This window comes from Hyperoodon ampullatus (genome assembly GCF_949752795.1).
Source record: "Hyperoodon ampullatus genome assembly, chromosome: 3".
Taxonomy (NCBI): Eukaryota; Metazoa; Chordata; class Mammalia; order Artiodactyla; family Ziphiidae; genus Hyperoodon; species Hyperoodon ampullatus.
Genome location: NC_136916.1, coordinates 30,444,587 through 30,466,871, shown reverse-complemented (window position 1 = coordinate 30,466,871; position 22,285 = coordinate 30,444,587). Strand labels below are relative to the sequence as shown.

Below are 22,285 nucleotides of genomic sequence, written 5' to 3'. Positions count from 1 at the left end.
AACACGTTCTGGAATCAAAAGGCCTGAGACTGACATCACCGTCCTGCCCTTCCCAGGCCTTGGTTTTCTCACAGGTGGAAGAAGGGTGATGACAGTCAGCAAGGCTGGCCTTCATGTCCCCACACCTCTTCCTCCACTGCCCTCTCCTGGGTGATGCACTTGGTGCTTGGCCTTCCCTCATTTCCACACTTTCTTTCTCACTTTTCATCCCTAGAATCCACAGCAGACTGACTACATAATTTACTGATTAATGGTATAATTTGGGCTGGGAAGGTTTAGTTAGAAACAATTTAAGATTCCAAGTCTACAAAAACTCATCTTTAAGTAAGCTATGCTGATGTTAGGGTGAGGAATTGTGTACAGTCATCCCTTGGCATCCACGGGGCAGTGGTTCCAGGATACCCAGCTGATACCAAAGTCCACGGTAGCTCAGGCCCCTGGTATGAACCAGCTGTACATATTTCAGAGCCGTTTTATTGGTAACCAAGGGTTTGGTGTGTTTACCCAAATCTCATCTGATGTTTAGAATTCCTCAACATATTGGGAGGGTAACCCTGAAATGGAAACGCTGCAGAGGGTCTACGGGATATCCTTTCCTGATGACCAGATGATGACAGCCTGGGAGAAGCTGCAGGAGGAGGCCAAGACCCAGGATCACAGGAGGATTGGGAAGGTGCGCCGCGCTGAGCGCAGCTGAGCTGGCCTGCAACCGTTTCTCAGAACTAGGGTGTCTTAAAACTAACATTTCTTCTTCTCCTCCTCTCCTGTCTTCTGTTTTGCTGGTGCTCATGGTTTGCTGCTGAGTTCTTTCACGCTCCTACCCCAACGTCTTCTAACCTCTTTCCTTGTATTTTTTATTAGATTTAAACAATTGCACCTTTCATTTTTATCATGATATAAAAATAACCTTTTTTAAAAAATTGTCTATACTTGATAATATACTTTGTATTTGGGAAGCAGAGCAGAAACAAAGAAGATCTGCAAGAAGGCAGACCTGGGTTTAACTCTCAGTCCTGCCATATAGGAGCCATTACATGACAGGCCAGGCACTCGCTGTGGAGCTCCATGTCTTCGGCTCTGCTGGGTAGCGTGCAAGGTGGCATGAGGACGGACACTGGGTGGTGGTGGCCGCCAGGGTGGGCTCTCAGCATGACGGTCATGCTGATGTCACGTCACTCAGAGCCCACCTCCAGCCATTTCTCCCCATGAGATCCATACTCCAAGGTGCCGAGGAGGAAATCAGCAGTAAATACTAGGTGAAATAAAAGCCAAGTTCAAAGCTAAGTAACCATAAATATGAGTTGTAATTTTGCATGTGCTGTTACATGTAGATAGATTCAAGTACAGTATTGAGGGACTTTGGAATGTCAATATTAGAATCGGAAATAACTGAGTATATGTTTTATTCCTAGTGTATCATTTGTATATAGTAAATGTTATGCAACGACAGTGAAAATGAAATGCAATTATTGTTTTAATCTAGGAACAAGAACTTTTCTTCTTCCATGATCTGAGTCCTGGAAGCTGTTTCTTTCTTCCCAGAGGAGCCTTCATTTATAATACACTTATGGATTTCATACGAGTAAGTTAATTTTTAAAATATTCTATACTTATTCAACTCCATTTTACATTTTACTATTTTCTCTCATCATAAAATGGCCAAGCATTTCCATTAATTTTATTTTAATAATACTAAGAATTTTGAACCTCAAAGAGAAATGCCACATTGTGCCTTCAACTAAAAACTTGAAACAATTTGTATTTTCCCTAAATATTTACATTTATCCTTGGACTTCATTAAATGTACCTCTTGTCCATGTAAGTTTCTAGAGCACGTAGGATACTAAGATAAACTTCAGACCAAGTGTGGAACTCCCCCTGAGAGAAGGAAGGAGGAAGGGTTCTGTGTGGCACAGAATGCTAAACTGTGAAGTATCATTGCTTCTCAGGATGTGATCCCTGGACCACTGGTGCCTCCCGCCATTGTTTATTATGTGACTCCTGGGTGATTTGGCAGCTCCAGAGCAAAGAGTGAAAAAACAATTTTGTAAAATAGCTACTTGTACAATAGGACAAGTTCATAGAGTAGAAAGTCTTCATTAGGACTATGTAGATGTTGTTCAGAGGTGACCCAGGCAGACTACTAGGATTACTTCTCCTTTCTGTACTTTCTGTGTCTTTCCTGTAATGAATAATTACCTAAAACGTTCATTTCCTCAGTTTTCTATGTGCCCATCACTAATTCATCCTCAACTTTCTATCAAAACTCTGAAACTCCTTGCAGTGTATTCTGCTGATTCAGGTAAAATCTCTAAGTCAATTTTTTTTCTTCAAATCTGGTCCTCTCCCTCCAGAATTGACTTGCTGCTAAGATTCTTGACAACTGATGTCTTAGGACTTCTTTTCGTCATTGCCCTGGCTACTCCCCTCCTGTCTTTCCTGTGCTGAGTCCCCTCTCCCCTGACCCATGTCTTCCTCTTCCTTGCTTGTCCCTCTCGTTGGGCGGACCACCTTCCACAGTGCCTTCCTGAGAAGGTACGCGGCCTGTACTGGTTACTCTCTGACTCGCTTTCCTTCCTTCTCTTCTCGGCTGTGCGCCTGGAGGCTGACTTCTGTGGGCTGCATGCCTTCCACAGGGATTGGCCACTGCTTAGCCATGGGAGGAGATCAGAGAGCAGGGAGGTAAGACCTGAAGAGTCTTTGAAGGGTGTCAGACTTCACCAGGTGGTAATGGCCATCACAGCTGCTGTTTGGGGTGTGCTGTCTTTGCTGGAAAATCAGCACAGCCCCTAGCACCTTGAACTCCCTGGGTTGGAGGTGGAATGTGTGGAGAAGAAACAGGATGCCTCTATGGTGGCCTTAAAAGAATCTTTTATCTTTTATAGATGCAAGACAGACATGGCTGATGATCAGGCCCAAGGCCTGATCGTATGGGTTGCAGTACTGTACAGTCATTTACATACGTAAGCCCAGTGGTCTCTTCCGCTGAGGTAAGGGCATTGGTGGGAAGGACGGGGGTCTCTGAGGCTTCGAAGGGCAATGGTTGGCAGACACAGATGAGGTGAAGAACTCTGAACCCCCAGATATCCGTGTCTGAGGAAATCGGCCTTTCCATGCAAAAAAGAAAAACCTCTCAGAGACTTTGCCTTCTCCTGGTTTCCTGGTATGCAGTCTTGCCTCTTTCCACAGCTGATCATTTTCTATTCTATGCTGGATATTGTATGTAAACATACCTGCAGAGGCTCCGGGTAATGTTTTCTCCCACTTGAGCAGTTACCCATCGCCTAGATGGAAGAAGAAGCCCTCAGTGCAGAGACTGAGCTCAGTCAAGGCTGGGCTTGCGTTTGGATGGGACACAGGCTGCCCTTGTGTCCGGGGCCTGGCCCCCAGGGCTTCCAGCTGAGCGTCTGGTGGCTCTTTATGTCTTCAGCCCCCAAAGGCTGGAGGATAATCAGCTCTGCCCTTTGAATGTGTTTTGAGTGCTGAGTGAAAGGTTGCCGAGTCTCCTCTGGTTACCACATCAGCGCAGAAGCTAGTAACTCATCTCGGTGCAGAGGAGGCTTCTCAGGTGTAGCCCCTCAGGTAGAGTTCCCGTCAGTGTAAGACCTGTGGACTAAAGAGGCAGGTTACCTGTGGGCCACCGTACTCCCCCCACCCCGCCACATTATAAAATGATGATGGAGGAGTAGGAGGCCGGGGACATTGCCACTCAGGAAGGGATGGGCGCAGAAGGAGGTGCTGGGGTCGGTGATCTGTCGAAACCCTGATTCCCACCTGTCTTCCCTGCTCCAAGGTCAGAAAACGCTTGTTATTCAGGACTCAGTTCTCTTCCCTCTGGGCCCTGGTTCCGAGTCAGCCTCCCTGCCTGTGTGGACCTCTGAGCAGCTTTCTCAGTGTCCCCAGCCTGATTCCTTCTGTGAAGCTTGGGGTCCAGAGACCTCATTTCTTCTCATGCTGTCTCTGTCCCTTTCAATCCCAGCTAGTACAGTTCCTTTAAGAGTGTGGGGGGCACTTTTACATACAGTGTTTATAATCAACGCTTAGATAAAAGCCATCCCTGCGTCTCTCTCTGGGACAGATTCTTCCCTACCCAGGGCTGCCTGGGAGGCTGCTGGGAGATGACACTTAAAAATGTAAAAGCCTCATCTTTAACTGAGTGTACAGAGCGCAGTCCTAAGACTCTTAAAGCCCCATTGGGTACTCAGCTCATTCCGAGGTCTTTGCAAAGGGCAGACAGCCGCACCCTTAAGATTTTACTTTTGTCCTCAAGAGTCTTGTGACTCTTTTGCTGAGAGGGTCTGAGGGTGAGAAAGTTTTATTTTTGAATCTGGTAGGTCCTGCCACCTTTGTATTTCCTCTAAATTTGTCTCAGAAACGTAATAGTGCTCTCTCTAGTTTCTGTCTTCTTGTATTTTGTCACAGGCAGTTAGAAGTCGGCTGTCCCTTTCCACATTCTGCCCGGACACCCCCAGCTAAGTCTGTGAGTTCTTTGGGGACTCTTTCTGTTTTCCGTGTTACCTGGGGTGACAGGGTTACCAGACCCCTGGCACCACCTAACAAGGCTCCTCTTTTCTTCAACTTCCAGTAACATTTTCCTCCCTATTAGTGTTCAGCTCGTCACAGACAGTTTCTTTAAGGCCCTTCTAGCTCTGCCCACCACTTGGCCCTAAAGCCACAGCCCCCTGTTTTAGGGTTACTGGTGCAGCAGCACCCATGGCCAGTGCACATTCTGTCCTGGTTGTCTGTTCTATCGCAGCCTAGAAAACCATCCTGAAACTGAGTAGCTTAAAACTGCTGATTAAAACTTATCTTTCATGGTTCCAAGTGTTAGGCTCATCGGGGTGGTTCTTGCATTAGGTCCCTTATGTTGTTGCAGGAAGGGGAACCCCTTCCAGAGCCCAAGAGCAGGCTCTTGGCTAACACTTGGAAATGAATTGTCTTAGGAGACACATGTGCTGACAAAGCAGGAGACTTTATTGGGAAGGGGCGCCCGGGGAAGAGAGCAGTAAGGTAAGGGACCCCAGGAGGACTGCTCTCCACGTGGCTCGAGTCTCGGGTTTCATGGTGATGGGGTTAGTTTCAGGTTGTCTCTGGCCAATCATCTTGCTTGGCCCATATTTGGTGACTCAGGGTCCTTCCTGGTGGCATACGCATCTCTCAGCCAAGATGGATTCCAACACAAGGGTTTCTGGGAGGTTGGCAGGACATATTATGGGCTGACGTCGCCTCCCTTCTCCTTTTAGCCCCTCCCGAATTCTCCCTGTTAGTTTTCGGTGGCAGCACCATGTTCTTTATCAGGACCTCCTGCTGTGAGACAACACAGGCAGGCCGTTATCATAGTGCCTGGCCAAGGCGGGCCGTTTTGGTCAACGGTTCCCTAACAATATTACTGCATTCAGAGGGAGGCTACTGATTGAAATATAAGTTACATTCATTAAAGTGGACAAATCTGAAGCATTTCACGTGTGCACATCTACCAGCCACACTCAAATCAAGACCAAGAACCTTCCGTCTTGTCGTGTGTCCTCTTGGGTCTCTTCCCGGTTTGTACCTGCCTCCCCTCCCCTCCCCGAGATCATCTCTGTGCTGATTTTGGTTACCATAGATAAATTGCCCCTGGTTTTAAACTTCATAACATGGAATTGTAGTATTCACTATTGTGTTTCTGGCTTCTTTTGTTCAACTTAATGTGTGAGATTCATCCAAGTTGTGTGTATTTTGATTTATCCCATTTTATTACTATAGTACAATCTGTTTATTTATTCTCCTGTAGATGCACATGTAGGTTGTTTCCAGTTTGGGGCTATTACATATGAAGCTACTGTGGCCATTCTTGATCATGTCTTTGGTACTCCCAAGAACCCACTTCTCTTGGGTACTTACTTGGGAGTAGAATTGCTAGGTCCTGGGGGAGTAATGACAAACTTTTTAAGAAAATGCTGAACAGTTTTTATGTAGTTGAACCACTTACTACTCCTAGGGATATATGACGACTTAATTCTTCTACACTGTTAACAAAATTCAGCCAAGTAAATTTGAAGACCTAATTGGCTTTATTCAGAAATTCAAGAATCAGCAGCAGTAGGAGGGGCTGTACGAAATGGAAGGTTTTTATAGGTAGAAGGAGGGGAGGGGGCGAGAAGGTGTTAGCAAATGAAAAGAAAGGATTATTTCAGGCAGGCGGTCTTCTACTGGGGGAGGAACAGCAGGGTCTTTCACAGGTAGTTACCTCACCAGTGCTGATCAGGACATTTCAGATGGGCTGTTGTAAAGGTCACATCTCTGGGGTTTGAAACTGTCTTGGTTTCCTGTCCTGGGGGTAAGTGACCCCATTTGGGGCTTGTTATTTCTTTTTTAACACTTGGTATAATGGCATTATTTTGCATATCCCTGATGGAGAGTGATGTTGAGAATCTTTTCATATGCTTATTGGCCACTTGGATGTTCTCTTTTGTGAAGCTCCTGTTTAAATATTTTGCCCATTTAAAAGTTTGGGTTGTCTTTTTATTATTGATTTGTAGGAATTTTTTTCTATATTCTGAAACTGAGTCCTTAGTTAAATATATATAATAAATATATTTTTTCAGTCCGTGGCTTCTTGATTTATTTTTTAATGATGACTTTGGACCAACACTTTTTATGTTTAATGAAGTCCAGTTTATTACTTTTTCTTTTCTGCTTAGTGTTTTTCACGTCCTGTTTAAGAAATCTTTTGCTGACTTCAGAGTCATGAAGCTATTTTTCTTTGTTCTGTTTAAAAACTTGTTTGCTTTCACACTTAAGGCTATGATTTCCCTTGGATTCATTTTGAGGTTCTGTGCTTATCCAGTAACTTCAGTACCGTTTATTACTGTAGCAGAATCTTTGTCCTAAACCAAATCATTGCATATATATTTTTTCCGGGTATTTATTCTGTTCTTCTGATCCCTTTGTTGTCTGGCCTTGCATCAGTACCATACCGCTTTGATTACTATAACTGTATTTTAAGTCTTGGTGTCAGTAGTTTAAGTTCATTAATTTTATTATTTTTCTTCAGGATTATTTTGGCTATTCTTTGCATTTCCGTATAACTTTTACAAGAAGCTTGTCAATTTCCTAAAAAAGGAAAAAAACACTGCTGAGATTTTGATTGGAATTATATTCAATCTATAGATTAATTTGCAGATAATGACAACAATATTGAGTTTAACAATCCATAAATATATAAATCTTGTCAACTCATTTAGATCTTTATTTTCCCTCAGCAATATTTTGTTAGTGCTGCTTTAGAGGTCTTAACACATCTTTAATCAGATTTATCCCTAGATATTTGATTTTGTTCATGGAAACAGCAGAAAAAACACACAAAAAATGCTAAACATCATTAGTCATAAAAAAAATGAAAATTTCAATGGAAACCCTAAAATATAGAAGACAGGAGCAATACCTTAAAAATGTGAAGCTAAGAAATCTATATCCAGCCAGAGCAGTCTTGCTTCTGGGATTCTCCCGTAAGGTTTCAGCTTTCCCAGATCTGCTGAGGCTGCTGCTCATCTGCTTTCCAGATTCGTAAGTACGTAGCTGTCATCTCCTCTCCTTTTTCTCTTTGGCCTTGTAGATTTATGCTTTTATTAAAACTCTGGTATTTTAGTGTGATTTTGGAAAGGATCTGTTTAAGTGGAATCACTTTAGTGTTTATAATGAAAAATTACTTGAGAATTTCTTTATGCACTGATATTTAGGTGCTGTTTCCAGTGGCCAAATCATAGGTGCAGGTGGAGATTCAGTACCTTCTACGGTATGAAGTTATTACTTCAGGGATGAAATATGCTTTTTAATCTTCAGAATAAGCCTTCAGGATTTCTTCACATCAGACTGAGCTATAGACTGGCCAGTCATCATGACTTTGCTCTTTCTCAGACTTGATTTTCTTTACTCTTTAGAGAAAGAAATTGATGATATGGATTCAGATATATTTTCCCCCAACTTTTTCTTTCGAAAAGTTCAAATCTACAGAAAAGTTAAAGCGCAGTACAGTGAGCATACATGTGTCCTTCATCTAGATTCATCAATTGTTAAGTTTGCCAATTTTCTTTCTCTTACCCTGACATGTATGTGCATGTGAGAGAGACAAAACTATATATATATATATATATTACACACATATAATATACAGAGATAAGGTGGTATACATGCAATATATGTATACATTTTATGTATAAATGTAGCAGTTGTTTTTTGCTAAACTGCATAAAATAAGTTGCAAACATAATGACACTTGCCCTCCTAGGGCATAGTTTAAAATAGTTTCCAAACACCTCAACAAAACAAATTCCTAACATGATTGTGTCCAGAGTGGGTTAAAAAAAATCTATCAATTACTCTCTTCTGAGCTTAGCTTTAAAAGTAACCTCTAGTAAAAAGAAACCAAAACACAAAAACCCCTTTAATTTCTGGGACCTTGTTTGTTTGTTTGTTTTTAAATTTATTTATTTATTTATTTATTTGATTTTGAACTGTGTTGGATTCTCATTGTTGCACGCGGGCTTTTTCTAGTTGTGGCGAGCGAGGGCTACTCTTCGTTGCGGTGCGCAGGCTTCTCATTGCGGTGGCTTCTGTTGTTGCAGAGCACGGGCTCTAGGCGCGTGGGCTTCAGTAGTTGTGCAGGCTCAGTAGTTGTGGTGCACGGGCTTAGTTGCTCCGTGGCATGTGGGATCTTCCCGGATCAGGTCTCGAACTCGTTTCCCCTACATTGGCAGGCGGATTCTTAACCACTGTGCCACCAGGGAAGTAGCTAGGACGCTGTTTAATCTGAGTATATGGAGCCACCTGACTTACCACTAAATAATTACTGCCATTCATAGTGACCTATAATTTTGTTGAAATTTTCCTATTTGGTAAAAACAAAGGTTAAGTAAAGAAGCTTACTGGATAGCTGAGACCCAGGCTCTTCACGACTGGACTGAAAAGATGCTCAGCTGAAGAGTGACAAATAATATATCCCTGTCAGTGATGCAAAACTGTTCTTTGTAGTAATTTTGAAATAGTATGTTTTATATTTTTTTAATTGTATAAAAAATATATTTTTACTTAGCTAAAATATGGTGATGTAGGTTTGTGCCAGATGCCCATTAAATGATTAACAAGTGTTGAAACTCTAAGAGACACTGAACAAAGATCATCAGATTGATAACGTGAAGAAAAAAAAAAGCAAAGTTAAAGTAAAAGAAGAACTCTGCTTGAAAACAAGACTCTCTTTTCCTGACCCCCGTGATGGAATGAGGGAAGCTGTTAATTGATAGGGAGGGAGCAAAGCCAGCTCATGACTCAGTAGATAACAACCACTTAAAATATTACAAATTCAGGGCTTCCCTGGTGGCGCAGTGGTTGGGGGTCCACCTGCCGGTGCAGGGGACACGGGTTCGTGCCCCGGTCCGGGAGGATCCCACATGCCGCGGAGCAGCTGGGCCCGTGAGCCATGGCCGCTGAGCCTGTGTGTCCGGAGCCTGTGCTCCGCAACGGGAGAGGCCACAGAAGTGAGAGGCCCGCGTACCGCGCGCAAAAAAAAAAAAAAAATTACAAATTCAAATTCCCAGCTTTATTTCTATTTAAAACTAAATGGGTCAAAACTGTAAATTAACATGGCACTCAGAGGCTTACTGAGTTATAAAATTATTCTACCTCTTAAGTTACAGAAAAAAAACTCCTGCTGTTTATCTGGAATGTACAAGGATTTGGGAGTTTGTAGTTACAAAAAGTTTATATATATATAGTATTTCAATTACTAATTCTCAAAGAATTAAAACATTATACACTATATACTATTATACTATAAAATAAATATACTTAATGTGAAAATTATACTGAGCATACACTAATCTTTCTTTCATCCATAAAGGACCACCCTTAAAGCCAAGGGCATATTAACCATGAATTAATGTAAGACATAATCCTGAATTTCAAAATCTTTGTTCACAGTGTTGTTTGCCTGGAGTTGTGACCTGTCCCAGCAGATTTTAACTTTGCGTGTGCGTCTCTCTTAGGAGGAGTACCACCGACGCAGCTTCATGGAGGTGCTCTCCCCCAACGTGTACAGCAGTAAGCTCTGGGAAACCTCTGGACACTGGCAGCATTACAGTGACAACATGTTCACCTTTGACATTGACAAGGACACTTTTGCCCTTAAGCCCATGAATTGTCCGGGGCACTGGTGAGTATTAAAAGTGAAGCAGATCTGTGCCTATAAACGCATAGCAGACTTCCTCACAATTAGTCCTTAATAATATTTTGCTTTTTGGAACTAAGTGATTCCTTTAATCTGAAGACTGGTGGTTAGAAATCATCTTTACCAAGTTATTTCATTCTGGAGAATAAATTTACTTTTTAAAATAGGTTTGCTCTTTGACAGGTGTGGGATGTTAGCTGGAAACCATTTAGTATTTTGTGCTTCTCAGAGGATAATGTTACATATCAACTTTATAAATTATTGTAATATTTCTCTTCCTAATAGTAATACACTTCAAATATACATATTTGCAGAACATCTAGTTCTTACATACTATTTGGGTTGATTGTAACAAGAACAGTGAGGTCAAAATAAATGACTGGATTTCATTGATTCTAAGATGGCTTTACCCCTGAAATTGGGATGCATCTTATAATTGGTATCTTAACATTATGCCATAATTTAATTAATGGTTATTTTATTTCTTAGTGATATATAAAATAATGGTACATCTTACAATCAAGGTTGTCTTAGAGTCTGTGAAAGAATGTAATTATCATATAGTTAAATGGTATGCAAATACAGCCTTGTAAGAGTAGCAGATTTTACAACTGGAAGTGAACAGATACAATTCTCCACAAAAAAAATCCCAACTATTGTAGCTTTGTATCATCAACTACATAGTTTCAGGTAAATTTACCTTAGAAGGTAACTACTTAAAACAAACCTCTGAACATTGAAGAAAGCTCTTTGCCCTTTTCAGTAAAGACTGAAAGAAGTTCAACTTTATGATGACAGCATGTAAAAAAATATATATTTATCTTTAATTTTCTAAAAACTGTTATGTAAATATTCTATAACCTCTTTTTAAAAACAGAAGGTGGAGGCTAACCTAGTGCTTTGCATTCTCTAAAACACCTGTATTAACAACTTATTAACTCAGTTTCCCATTGGGTACCAGTTGAAGCTGTGATTTCAATAGAAGAAAGCTGAACACAAGTAGAGAATGTAATTTTGTATTTTCATGTCTCAGAACAAGGAAGAGCAGGACCACAGTGGCCTAGTGGTGATGGGATATGGGAGCCAGGGGTGCTTCCTGCAGAAGCGAGACCTTTCATTCAACAGAAAACATTAGCCGAGTGTTTCCAGTGCTGGGAGCTGGAAATGCAGAGGTGATTCAGACACAATCCATTTCCCCCCGGAGCTCATGAGCAGAGTGGGGAAGGAACAGATATATAGACAGTCAGTTATAAAAATAGCAAGACCAGTGTCAAAATTGTGGCAATTCCAGCTGTTCTTGGAGCCTGAGGCAAGCCTGACTAGCCCTTCTGGGGGAGTGTCCAGGGCTGCTGCACTTAAGAAGTAGCCTTTAAAATGGATTGTAAATGGTAAGTGGATATTCCCTGGGTGAATGAGAGTAGGGAACAGCATTCTGGAGAAGATAAGAGGGTTCTTTCTCAGAGTGTGCAGTGATGTAAATTCAAGGTTCACTAATTCATGGGAGAAGAATTTTTGTAAAATTGGTGATCTAAGAACCAGAATAAGGTGTTTACAAATCCTGAGGCATTTAACTGTACCTTATTAACATCTAGATCATTACATAATCTTTTCCATGCTAAGGAAAAGCTGTGTGCCATTGTGTCTTTTCTAGTCTGATGTTTGCCCATCGTCCACGATCTTGGAGGGAAATGCCTATTAGATTTGCTGACTTCGGAGCTCTTCACAGGAATGAGCCGTCAGGAACTGTGAGTGGCTTGACCCACGTCAGGCGCTTCCAGCAGGATGACGCTCACATCTTCTGCACTGTGGAGCAGGTAAACAGGGACACGGGGGAGGCGTGGTCAGCACAGGTCCAGTGTGCTGCCTTGGACAGATCGCTGAGTCTTTCAGAGTCGCTGTGAAATGTGTTCTTCAGTCTAGTCTCTGAGGGCCCATCAGCTCCAACATTTTGTGATTCTCTAATTTGGGTCATAGATCAGTAATCTCATGACATGAAAAAGTTTTTTTTGAACATAATTTATTTTATTATAAAGGAACATAATTCTCTGAAAATTCGAAGTTCTGTTTGATGCTATTTAAAAATTTTTAACAATCAGTCACTGACAGAAATCAAAAGTAAAGACAATTTTATTTTTATACATTGGAAAATAAATCACATTGTTGTTTATCTATTTTATCTATCTGTAAAGTAGTGTGTGTCTGTTAATCCTAAACTCCTAATTTATTCTCCCCCTTCCCTTTCCCCTTTGGTAACCATAAGTTATTTTCTATGTCTGTGAGTCTGTTTCTGTTTTGTAAATAAGTTCATTTGTATCATTTTTTAGATTCCACATATAAATGATATCATGATTTTTGTCTTTCTCTCTCTGACTTACTTCACTTAGTATGATAAACTCTAGGTTCATCCATGTTGCTGCAAATAGCAATATTTCATTCTCTTTTATAGCTGGGTACTATTCTATTGTGTGCGTATATATATATACACATATATATATACATATTATATATATATATGTATACACACCACATCTTCTTTATCCATTCATCTGTCCATGGACACATATGTTGCTTACATGCCTTGGCTGTTGTAAATAGTGCTGCTGTGAACATTGGGGTACATGTATCTTTTTGAATTAGAGTTTTCATCTTTTCTGGATATTTGTCCGGGAGTGGGATTGCTGAATCATATGGCAACTCTATTTTTAGCTTTTTAAGGAAGCTTCATACTGTTCTCCATAGTGACTGCACCAGTTTACATTCCTGCCAATGGTGTAGGAGGGTTCCATTTTCTCCACACCCTCTCTAGCACTTATTATTTTGTTGACTTCTTGATGATGGCCATTCTGACCGGTGTGAAGTGATACCTCATTGTAGTTTTGATTTTCATTTCTCTAATAATTAGTGATGTTGAGCATCTTTTCATGTGCCTGCTGGCCATCTGTATGTCTTCTTTGGAGAAATGTCTATTTAGGTCTTCTGCCATTTTTTTTTTTTTTTTTTTTTTTTTTTGCGGTACGCGGGTCTCTCACTGTTGCGGCCTCTCCCGTTGCGGAGCACAGGCTCCGGACGCGCAGGCCCAGCGGCCATGGCCCACGGGCCCAGCCGCTCCGCGGCACGTGGGATCCTCCCGAACCGGGGCACGAACCCGCGCCCCCTCCATCGGCAGGCAGACTCTCAACCACTGCGCCACCAGGGAAGCCCCTTCTGCCATTTTTTGATTGGGTTGTTTGTTTTTCTTGACATGAAATTTATTATTTTTTTTTAAGTTTCCTCCGATTTTATTAACTTAAGTGCATTAAGTGGACTGTTTTAAGGGGGTTGGTGGAATTTTGGATGTGTTTGTTTTTCAGTATTGCCTAGAAGTTAGTGTTTACTTTTTCAGGTTTTCATGTTAATTCAAATTAATATTGTCATGCAAAGGACCACTATCAAATGGTTTGACCTAATAGACAGTTATAGAACCCTCCAATCAATAACAGCAGAGTACACATTCTTTGAAAGTGCACACAGAACATTTACCAAGGTAGACCATATTCTGGGCCATAAAATGAGTCTCAGTAAATTTAAAGGGATTCAATTTGTACCAAATATGTTCTCTGGCCGCAATGAAATTGAAGCAGAAATCAATAACAGAAAGCTATCTGGAAAATCTCCAAATATTTGGAAGGTGAATCATACACTTCTAAATAACCCATGTGTTAAATAAGAAATCAAAGGGAAATTAGAAAATATTGTCCAGTTAACCCTTGAACAACACAACAATATCAATAAAAACCAAAGGCTGGTTCTTCTAGAAGATCAATAAAATTAATAAACCTTTAGTTTTGTTGGATAAAAAAGAGAAGATACTAATTAAAAACATTAGGACTGGGGACTTCCCTGGTGGTCCAGTGGTTAGTATTCTGCACTCTCACTGCATGGGGCCCGGGTTTGATCCCTGGTCCGGGAACTAAGATCCCACAAGCTGCATGGCGCAGCCAAAAAAAAGGAAAGAAAAAGAAAAAAATATCAGGACTGAGAGAAGTGACATTACTACAGACCCTATAGATATTAAAAGGGTAATAAGGTAATATTATGAACAAGCTTATGCCAATAAATTTGACAAATTAGGTGAAATGGACAAATTCTTTGAAAAACACAAACTACCAAACTTTACTCAAGGAGAAATAGATAATCTGAGTAGCCCTGTGTTTATTAAAGAAATTGAATTGGTAGTTAACAACATTTCCACAAAGAGAACTCCAGGCCCAGAAGGAATCACTAGTGAATTCTACCAAACACTTAAAAGAAGAAATCATACCAATTCTACTCATCCCTGCCAGGCATTAACAGGGATCTCCCCACACCCACCCCGTAATGTGAGTGGAGACTAAGTGGGAGCCTGGACTTCCACCCTCACCTGGCAGTCACAAGGTGCCTCTTCCACTTCCTGCTTGAGTGGAGAGACAAAACTTCTACCACCACTCCACAGTAATGAGGCCATGCACCCTGGAGGTTGCTAAAGGCCACATGAGGAGCAGTACCAAGATACCCCTGCCTCTCCCAGCTGAGGTGTTATCAGAGGAAACCTACTAAGGTGCAGAACTCCTACTCACCCAGCAGTAATGAGGAGCCTCTGCCTCCATTGTGGTCCCCAGTGGGAAACCCAGACATCTGCTCCTACTTTGCAATAACCAGGCAGTACTGCTCCCTCCCTGTTGGAGCAGAGTCAGTGGAAGCCAGCTAAAATGAAGAGTTTAAATAAAATCCAAAGTCTTATAACATAATATCCAAAATATCTAGATTTCAGAAATCAAAAATCAATCATCACGTCAAGAACAAGGAAAATCTCAACTTGAATGACGAAGGGCAGTGTAGGAGCACTGATGTGGACATGGCAGAGATATTAGAATTATCTGATGAGCATCTTAAAGAAGCCATCATAAAAATGCTTTAATAAGCAATTACAAGCACATTTAGAAAAAAATGAAAAAATAGACAGTCTCAGGAAATAGAAGATATAAAGAAGAACCAAATGGAAATTTTAGAACTGAAAAATGTAATAATCAAAATATTCAGTGGATGGATTCCTGAGCAGAATGGAGGAGACAGAGAAAAGAAGCAGTGAACTTGAAGACACCAGTAGAAATGACACCATGTGAAAAACAGACAGAAAAGAGACTGAAAGAAAAATGAACAGAACCTCAGAGACCAGTGGGACTATAACAGAATGCCTAATATTTATGTCACCAGCGTTCTGGAATAGTTCTGGAAATGTAAGGTGGAGGTGAAAAAGTACTCAAAGAGGTAATGGCTGAAAACTGGCCAAATTTGGCAAAAAACATAAGCTTACAGATTCAAGTAGCTGAGAAAGTCCACACAGGATAAACCCAAAGAAATTCACACCAAGACACATTATAGCCAAACTTCTGAAAACTAAAGAAAAAGAAAAGAATTTGAAAGCAGTGAGAAAGAAATGATACCATTAAGGAAAAAAAATTTTTTTTAAACCCAACAGATTTCTTATCAAAAACAAAACAGAGGCCAGAAGGAAGTGGCACAGCATTTTCCAAATGCTGAAATAACTGTTAACCCAAAATTCTATATCCAGAAAAAAATGTCTTTATGGAATGAAGGTGAAATCAAGACGTTAGACCTACCTTAGAAGAATGGCTATAGGAATTTCTCTGAAGAGAAAGGAAATGATAAAAGAGTCTTGGAACGTTAGGAAAGAAGAAAGAACAACTGTAAAAGTAAAACATGATTAAATACAATAAATATTCCTTTTCCTTTTTCTCAGAGTTTTCAGAGTTGTGAAAAACTCACAGTTTTCTGAGTTGTGTTTGACGGTTGAAGCAAAAATTATATCACCACTGGGGAAACCTGAGTAAATGGTACAACGGTCTTATTTCTTACAAATGCATGTGAATCTCAAAAAGTTAAACGTTAAAAAATGGGCAAAATGATTTGACCATTCAAATGGTCAAAGATACATATCTAAGGGGATACACAGATGGCAAAGAAGGACATGAATAAGGGGTGCAAGATGATCAGTCACTAAGGAGATGAAGATTGAAACCATAAGGAGTTGCCTCTACACCAGCTAGAATGGTTAAGACGTAAAAGGCTGACTCTGACATGTGTTGGGAGTGTGGAGGGGATGGACTTCTCACTCACTGGTTGTGGAAATGGAAGACAGCACAGTCACTTTGGACACCAGTTTGGCAGTTTCTTAAAAAGTGAAGCAGAGACTTCCCTGGTGGCACAGTGGTTAAGACTCCACGCTCCCAAAGCAGGGGGCACGGGTTCGATCCCTGGTCAGGGAACTATATCCCACATGCATGCCGCAACTAAAGATCCCACACACCCCAACGAAGATCCTGTGTGCCGCAACTAAGACCCAGCACAGCCAAATAAGTAAATAAATAATTTTTTTCTGTAAAGTAAAGCACAAACCTACCATATGTCCCAGCCATCTTACCATCCTTTTCCTTTTCCAAGAGAAAAAGAAAGCACATGTCCATACAAAGACTTGTCCACACGTGTTCATAGCAACTTTATTTGAAATAGCTGAAATATAGAAACAGCCCAATAACAGGTGAGTGTATAAAGGAACAATGGTACATCCATACAGTGGAAAACCACTCAGCAAGAAAAAAGAATGATCTATTGATGCACACAACAGTATGGATGAATCTTGAAATAATTCTACTGAGTGTAAAAAGCCAGACAGAAAAAAGAGCAAGGGCTGCATGATTCCACTGATGAAAATCCCAAAACCTAATCCCTGGTGACATGCAGATCCTTACTTGTCCCCTCTCTCTACGTCTCTGTTTTTGCTGCCTCATCTCATCCGCATTTAGATGTGCTTGTCTTTCTCCCTGTTAAGGATGCTGTCTCTCAGCCTCACAGCCCCCGCCCTGCTTTTCTCACCCTGCGCTCTCTGGCTTCAGTCCCTCTCCTAACCTCTGCTGCGTCTCAGCTGTCCCCCCTGAGCTCCAAGCCCTCCAGGGGCTGGGGGACTTGTCTGCTTGACACAAATGCCCTCTCATTGGCCAGGCCCAGCGTCAGCTCCTCTTCTGCCTTTCACACCACACCCCCCTCCTCTCAGCGATGCACCAGCACCCTCTCCATGGCCCAGTCCAGGAACCCACGTGTCCTTTGGTTTTCACTTCTCATGTCTAGTTTATCACAAGCCCTATTCACTCTTCTTAAATATATTATTCTTGAATAAGTTCATTCATTCCTGAATTCCCAGCATCCAGCACAGTGCTGACAATGTAGGCAATTACTATCTGTTAGTGAACGAAAGGACAGGTATCCTGCAAACGCATCTGATTCCCTGCATTCCAGCCACTTCTGTTTCAAGCTGCCATCCTCTTGCTCCTGAAGGATCCCAACAGCTTCCTAATGGGCTGCTCTTCTCATCTTGCCAGTCTTTTTCCCATACTTCAAACAATCACATTGAACTGTGTTAGTCCCCTGCTGAAACCTCCACTGGTTCTCCATTGCTCTCAGGCTAAAAAGTGCAGACATTACCCTGGCTTTGAAAGCACTGCATTTTCTCTGGCCCCGGCCTGCCTCTGTCCTGACTGTCTGCCATGCTCCCTCTGTGCCGTCTGTCCTGTCACGTGCAGCTTCCCATGGCTGTCCTGCCCTGGCCCACTCCTCCATCCTGTGGGTCTTCACCCTCAGTGTTTCCTCTGCTTCGGGAGCTCCTGCCCTGCCTCCGTGGAGAACGCTTAACCTCTCCTCTGGCTGCAGCTTGGCCATCACTTCCTCTGGACAGCCGCCCTTCCTCCTGTGTGGCATTGTGCACGGAGAGGTACCCTCGCCTAGGTCTTCGCCCAGCCCTGCGCTGGACCATGGGGGCCTCCAGCAGCCTTTGTGCATTGGCACCTGGCAGGTGTCCCGTGAATATTCGAGTAAGGAAAAGACAACAACCCAAACAGTGCTACTGACTATAGTAAAAGCATGCTTTATTTCTATCTGACAAGAAGAATGTTTTGTAATGCCATAAATAGGTTTAAATTTGGTGTTATTTAAGGTTTTTCATTTGCTCTAATTTCAGATTGAAGAAGAAATAAAAGGGTGTTTGCAGTTTTTGCAGTCCGTTTACTCAACATTTGGCTTCTCCTTTCAATTAAATTTGTCAACAAGACCTGAAAACTTTCTAGGGGAGGTTGAGATATGGGATGAAGCTGAAAAGGTAGGGAGAAACAAAGTGTTACCCTTCACTTTTGTGAATATGGAAAATACCTTGCATGAGGATGCGATGCTTTGCAATGGAAATTTAAAATTGGAAGTTCTGGGATAAACGTGCCCATTGTAGAATTTTGTTAATCCAGTTTTCTTCAAAACAATGATAAGAGCAGTACCTTACATTTGCTTCACACCTTAGTTTATATCAGGTTTTCATTTATACTCTTTTCAGTGCTGGTCACTAATAATCAATTTCATAAGTTTTTAAAGAAGTTCTCTGGCTCCTTCTTCAGCAGCTCTGGTTTGGCCTCTGCCACCGGAACTGATGTAGGTCCATCAGCTCCTTGGAGCTGGATTAACCTCAAACCTCTTTTGGGGGCTTCCCTGGTGGCGCAGTGTTTAAGAGCCTGCCTGCCAATGCAGGGTACACGGGTTCGAGCCCTGGTCCAGGAAGATCCCACATGCCGCAGAGCAACTAAGCCCGTGCACCTAGGGCCCATGAGCCACAGCTACTGAAGCCCGTGCGCCTAGAGCCCATGCTCCACAACAAGAGAAGCCACTGCAATTAGAAGCCCACGCACCGCAACGAAGAGTAGCCCCCGCTCACCACATCTAGAGAAAGCCCGCGTGCAGCAACGAAGACCCAATGTAACCAAAAATAAATAAATAATTAATTAAAAAAAAAAAAAACCTCTCTCGGGTCCCACTTTCCCAGAGTTGCAGTGAGTCATTAGATCCCTAAGAACATTCCAGCCCCTCCCACATAAGCACAAGCAAACTGATGTGTCCGAAACCCAGCATGTCCCACAGTCTAGACCCTAGTGCTCTTGGGAGCCAGAGACCTGGCATGCGTGGGGCAGGACAGACAGCAGGGAGAAGAGGTGCCGGGCAGTGTCCCTGGGCCAGGCCTGGGAGTGGCGGTTCCAGCTCTGCCCAGACGTCCCCTCTCCCCAGACCTCGTGTCAACCCGAAGCTTTCTTGGCCTCGGCCCCTCCCATCAGGCCTTCCTATCCCGGTGTCCCCAGGGAGAGGACAGAGCAGTGGACGCAGTGACCTCTGCTGTATACTCTTCCCCCAAACCTGGCCTTTCGCTTTTAATTCCCTGGGAGCCCCTACAATCGCTGTTACCTGCTGTAGCAGGGCCTTGTTTTGTCTGAGAACATGGGTCACAGTCTCTTCTCCCTTCAGAAACAAAGTCGGGGGAGGGCAGCTCCAGCTTGTGAAGTGCATCTGTGCAGGTGGCCTTCCCAGCCCTGAGCACAAGGGAAGCCTCTGCAAGAGGGTTGGGTCCCTGAGGGACCCCCTGGGTTCTGGCCAAGAGCAGCTCCTGACCTGCTCTGACTGAGGCCCTGGAGGAGGCTTTCTGGGTGACGCTGGCCTGGCCCAAGACACCACCACTGCTTTCCTTCCCTGTCGGGTGCTTCACTCCCAAATGTCACCCCCCTCACGGCTCCAGTGCGCTGGGGCGATGACAGGAGTCTGGCTGCTGTTCTGACAGTCTCCTGGTCAGGGCCTTAGGGATGCCTGGGTGCTTCCCAGAGAAGCCATTTTCACAGGGAGTGGCCAGAAGACTCAAAGAACCCTATCACTAATACTCGTGTGCACACCCCATCACCGTCAGTATGGAGCGGCGTCACTGTGAGCTAACTTGGGTGACTTTACATGGCTTAGTCTGGAGACCAGAGTGGGCCTCCCGCTTCCACAGCCTGTGTATCCCAAGGGGCCCTGCCCACCAGCTGCAGGCACAGAGGTTGGGGAGAAGCAAGAGCGAGTGCAAGGCCTGTCCCCCGGTCTTCTGAACACAGAGTGCACGGGGAACAAGGCCACAGCTTTCTTGCCTTTTATGGTGTGGAGGCGCCTCCTGAAAGGAGCTGGAGAGAGTAGGGCAGAGGGGGCCTGCACGGTGGAAGTGCCCAAAGTACCCCTCTATCACTTACCTGGAATTCAGTGGAACAGTTTAGTAAGTTATCTTTTTTCTCCCCCAATTAAAATGTGTATGTTTCTTGAGCGTAAGTACCATCTTAATTTTCTTTACGTAGTCCTTGCTCAGTAGTTTATTGAATGTAAAAGAGGTTCAATAAGTATATGGTGGTTAAGTGTAAGTAATGTTCTCTTCTTATTAAAAAAATAGCAACTACAGAATAGCTTGATGGAATTTGGGAAACCATGGAAGATGAACCCGGGAGATGGAGCATTTTATGGTCCTAAAGTAAGTAGGCCATATGCTTCAAAAAAAGTAAAATTTAACAGAAAAATAAAACCTGTCTCTAAGCAAACATCATTTAATTTACAGATTGATATAAAAATCAAGGATGCTATTGGCAGATACCATCAGTGTGCTACAATTCAGCTGGACTTCCAACTGCCTGTAAGATTTAATCTTACGTATGTTAGGTGAGTGATTGAATGTGATAAATAATGTAGGACTCATATCTTAATTATTGTCATTTGAGCATTAGCAGCACAGAAACAAGCGTCAGTGAATGTCTGTCTGTGTGCAAGATACTCAGTATGTATTTGTTTACCTGCTTGTAATCTAGTTGGAGGTCAGCTTTAGTTTTCTGGTTAGAGCTATGAACAAAGGACACGGAAACATGACCCAGAGAAATCTCCCTGAGGCTGAGGGGGAGACTTCATAAAGGGCTGACCCTGGGTCTGTGTCTTAAGGATGGTATTTACCAGGGAAAGCAGAGGAAAAAAGGCAGTTTCATCACTGCAAACCAACAACTTCTTTAAAATATTTTTTCTTAACTCACAGTAAAGTTGACTTTGCATGTATATGTGTGTGTGTGTACAGTTCTGTAAGTTTTAACATCGTATAGAGTGGTGTGCCCACCACCACGATTGTGATTCCATCAGGCAAGCAAATTCCTGTGCTGTTCCTTTACAGTCACACTCTCCTCCCACCCCAGCCCTGGGCAGCCACTGACCTCCTCTCCATCACTTTCCCAGAATTCCATACAAGTGGGATCATACTGTATATCACCTTTTGAGGGTGGCTCATCCTATCAAGGGTGTGCATGGCATCAATGTGACTTGTCACCAGTGATGTAACCTCCATCACTTGGTTAAAATAAAGTTTGCCAGATTTCCCCACTGCAGAGTTACTGTTATTCCCTTTCCATAATCTGTTTTTTGGAATTGAGATTTTCCTGGTGATGAATATGCTGAGTAGTTTTGAATTGCATTCCAGACATTGTTAATATTATATTGTGAGATGCTGGGTCTTGTTTAAATCCTAAGGGGATTGTTGACTTCTTAGCAGTCATTCTGCCTGGGCAGGTTCAGGCTGTAATTTCTAACCCGCCTTCTGTGGTTCCAACGTCAGCTCAGTTTTCTGAGCCTATACAGTTGGTCCTCTGTATCCATATCTGTATCCGTATCCGTGAAGCCAATGGATATGGAGGGCCGACTGGGCTCACTGTACCAGCCATTGTATATAAGGGTTATGAGCATCTGTGGATCTTGGCCTCAGCGAGGCCTTCTGTCCTGTGTGCACCACCCAGGGGCCAAGTCCCACAGTCCAATTCTCAAGCCTTTTATGTGCTGTTAGGGTCGGATCCAAGCATGTGCGATGAGAGATGAGGCCAGCCGAGCTCATACACCCCTTTATGGGGCAGCTCTTGTGCACCTCCAGCTCTCTGTATTTCCCTGACACTTTTTGGTTCCCTGAAGTCCCTTTTTGTAGTTCTGTGGCCAGAACACTGGGCTTTAGCTTCCCTGCTCTGCATGCTGTTTCCAGGGTTATCTGTGTCAGAGACCAGGCATCAGGAGGCCAGCCAGAGAAAGAGAGCACAGGGATTCACGTACGCTTGGGATCACAGCTGTTCTGGTCAGAGAGAAGGATCCCCTTCCTTGGAGTTTTAGGTGCCTGTTTAGTCTCTGTGCCACTGTGGGAAT

General features: G+C 42.9%; 1 protein-coding gene across 2 annotated transcripts in view; it reads left to right on the top strand.

Annotated features, from left to right (window-relative positions):
- TARS3 (threonyl-tRNA synthetase 3) overlaps positions 1 to 22,285 on the top strand; it is a gene marked incomplete at its 5' end in the record, with an annotated part of 52,143 nt that overhangs the window by 19,415 nt on the left and 10,443 nt on the right. For both annotated transcript variants that reach the window (XM_079698955.1, XM_079698954.1), the window contains 7 exons: positions 527 to 673; positions 1,484 to 1,582; positions 10,023 to 10,189; positions 11,856 to 12,018; positions 18,255 to 18,392; positions 20,517 to 20,594; positions 20,679 to 20,779. In XM_079698955.1, coding sequence (XP_079555081.1) covers positions 527 to 673; positions 1,484 to 1,582; positions 10,023 to 10,189; positions 11,856 to 12,018; positions 18,255 to 18,392; positions 20,517 to 20,594; positions 20,679 to 20,779 — 893 coding nt within the window. The remainder of the gene's footprint in view (positions 1 to 526; positions 674 to 1,483; positions 1,583 to 10,022; positions 10,190 to 11,855; positions 12,019 to 18,254; positions 18,393 to 20,516; positions 20,595 to 20,678; positions 20,780 to 22,285) is intronic.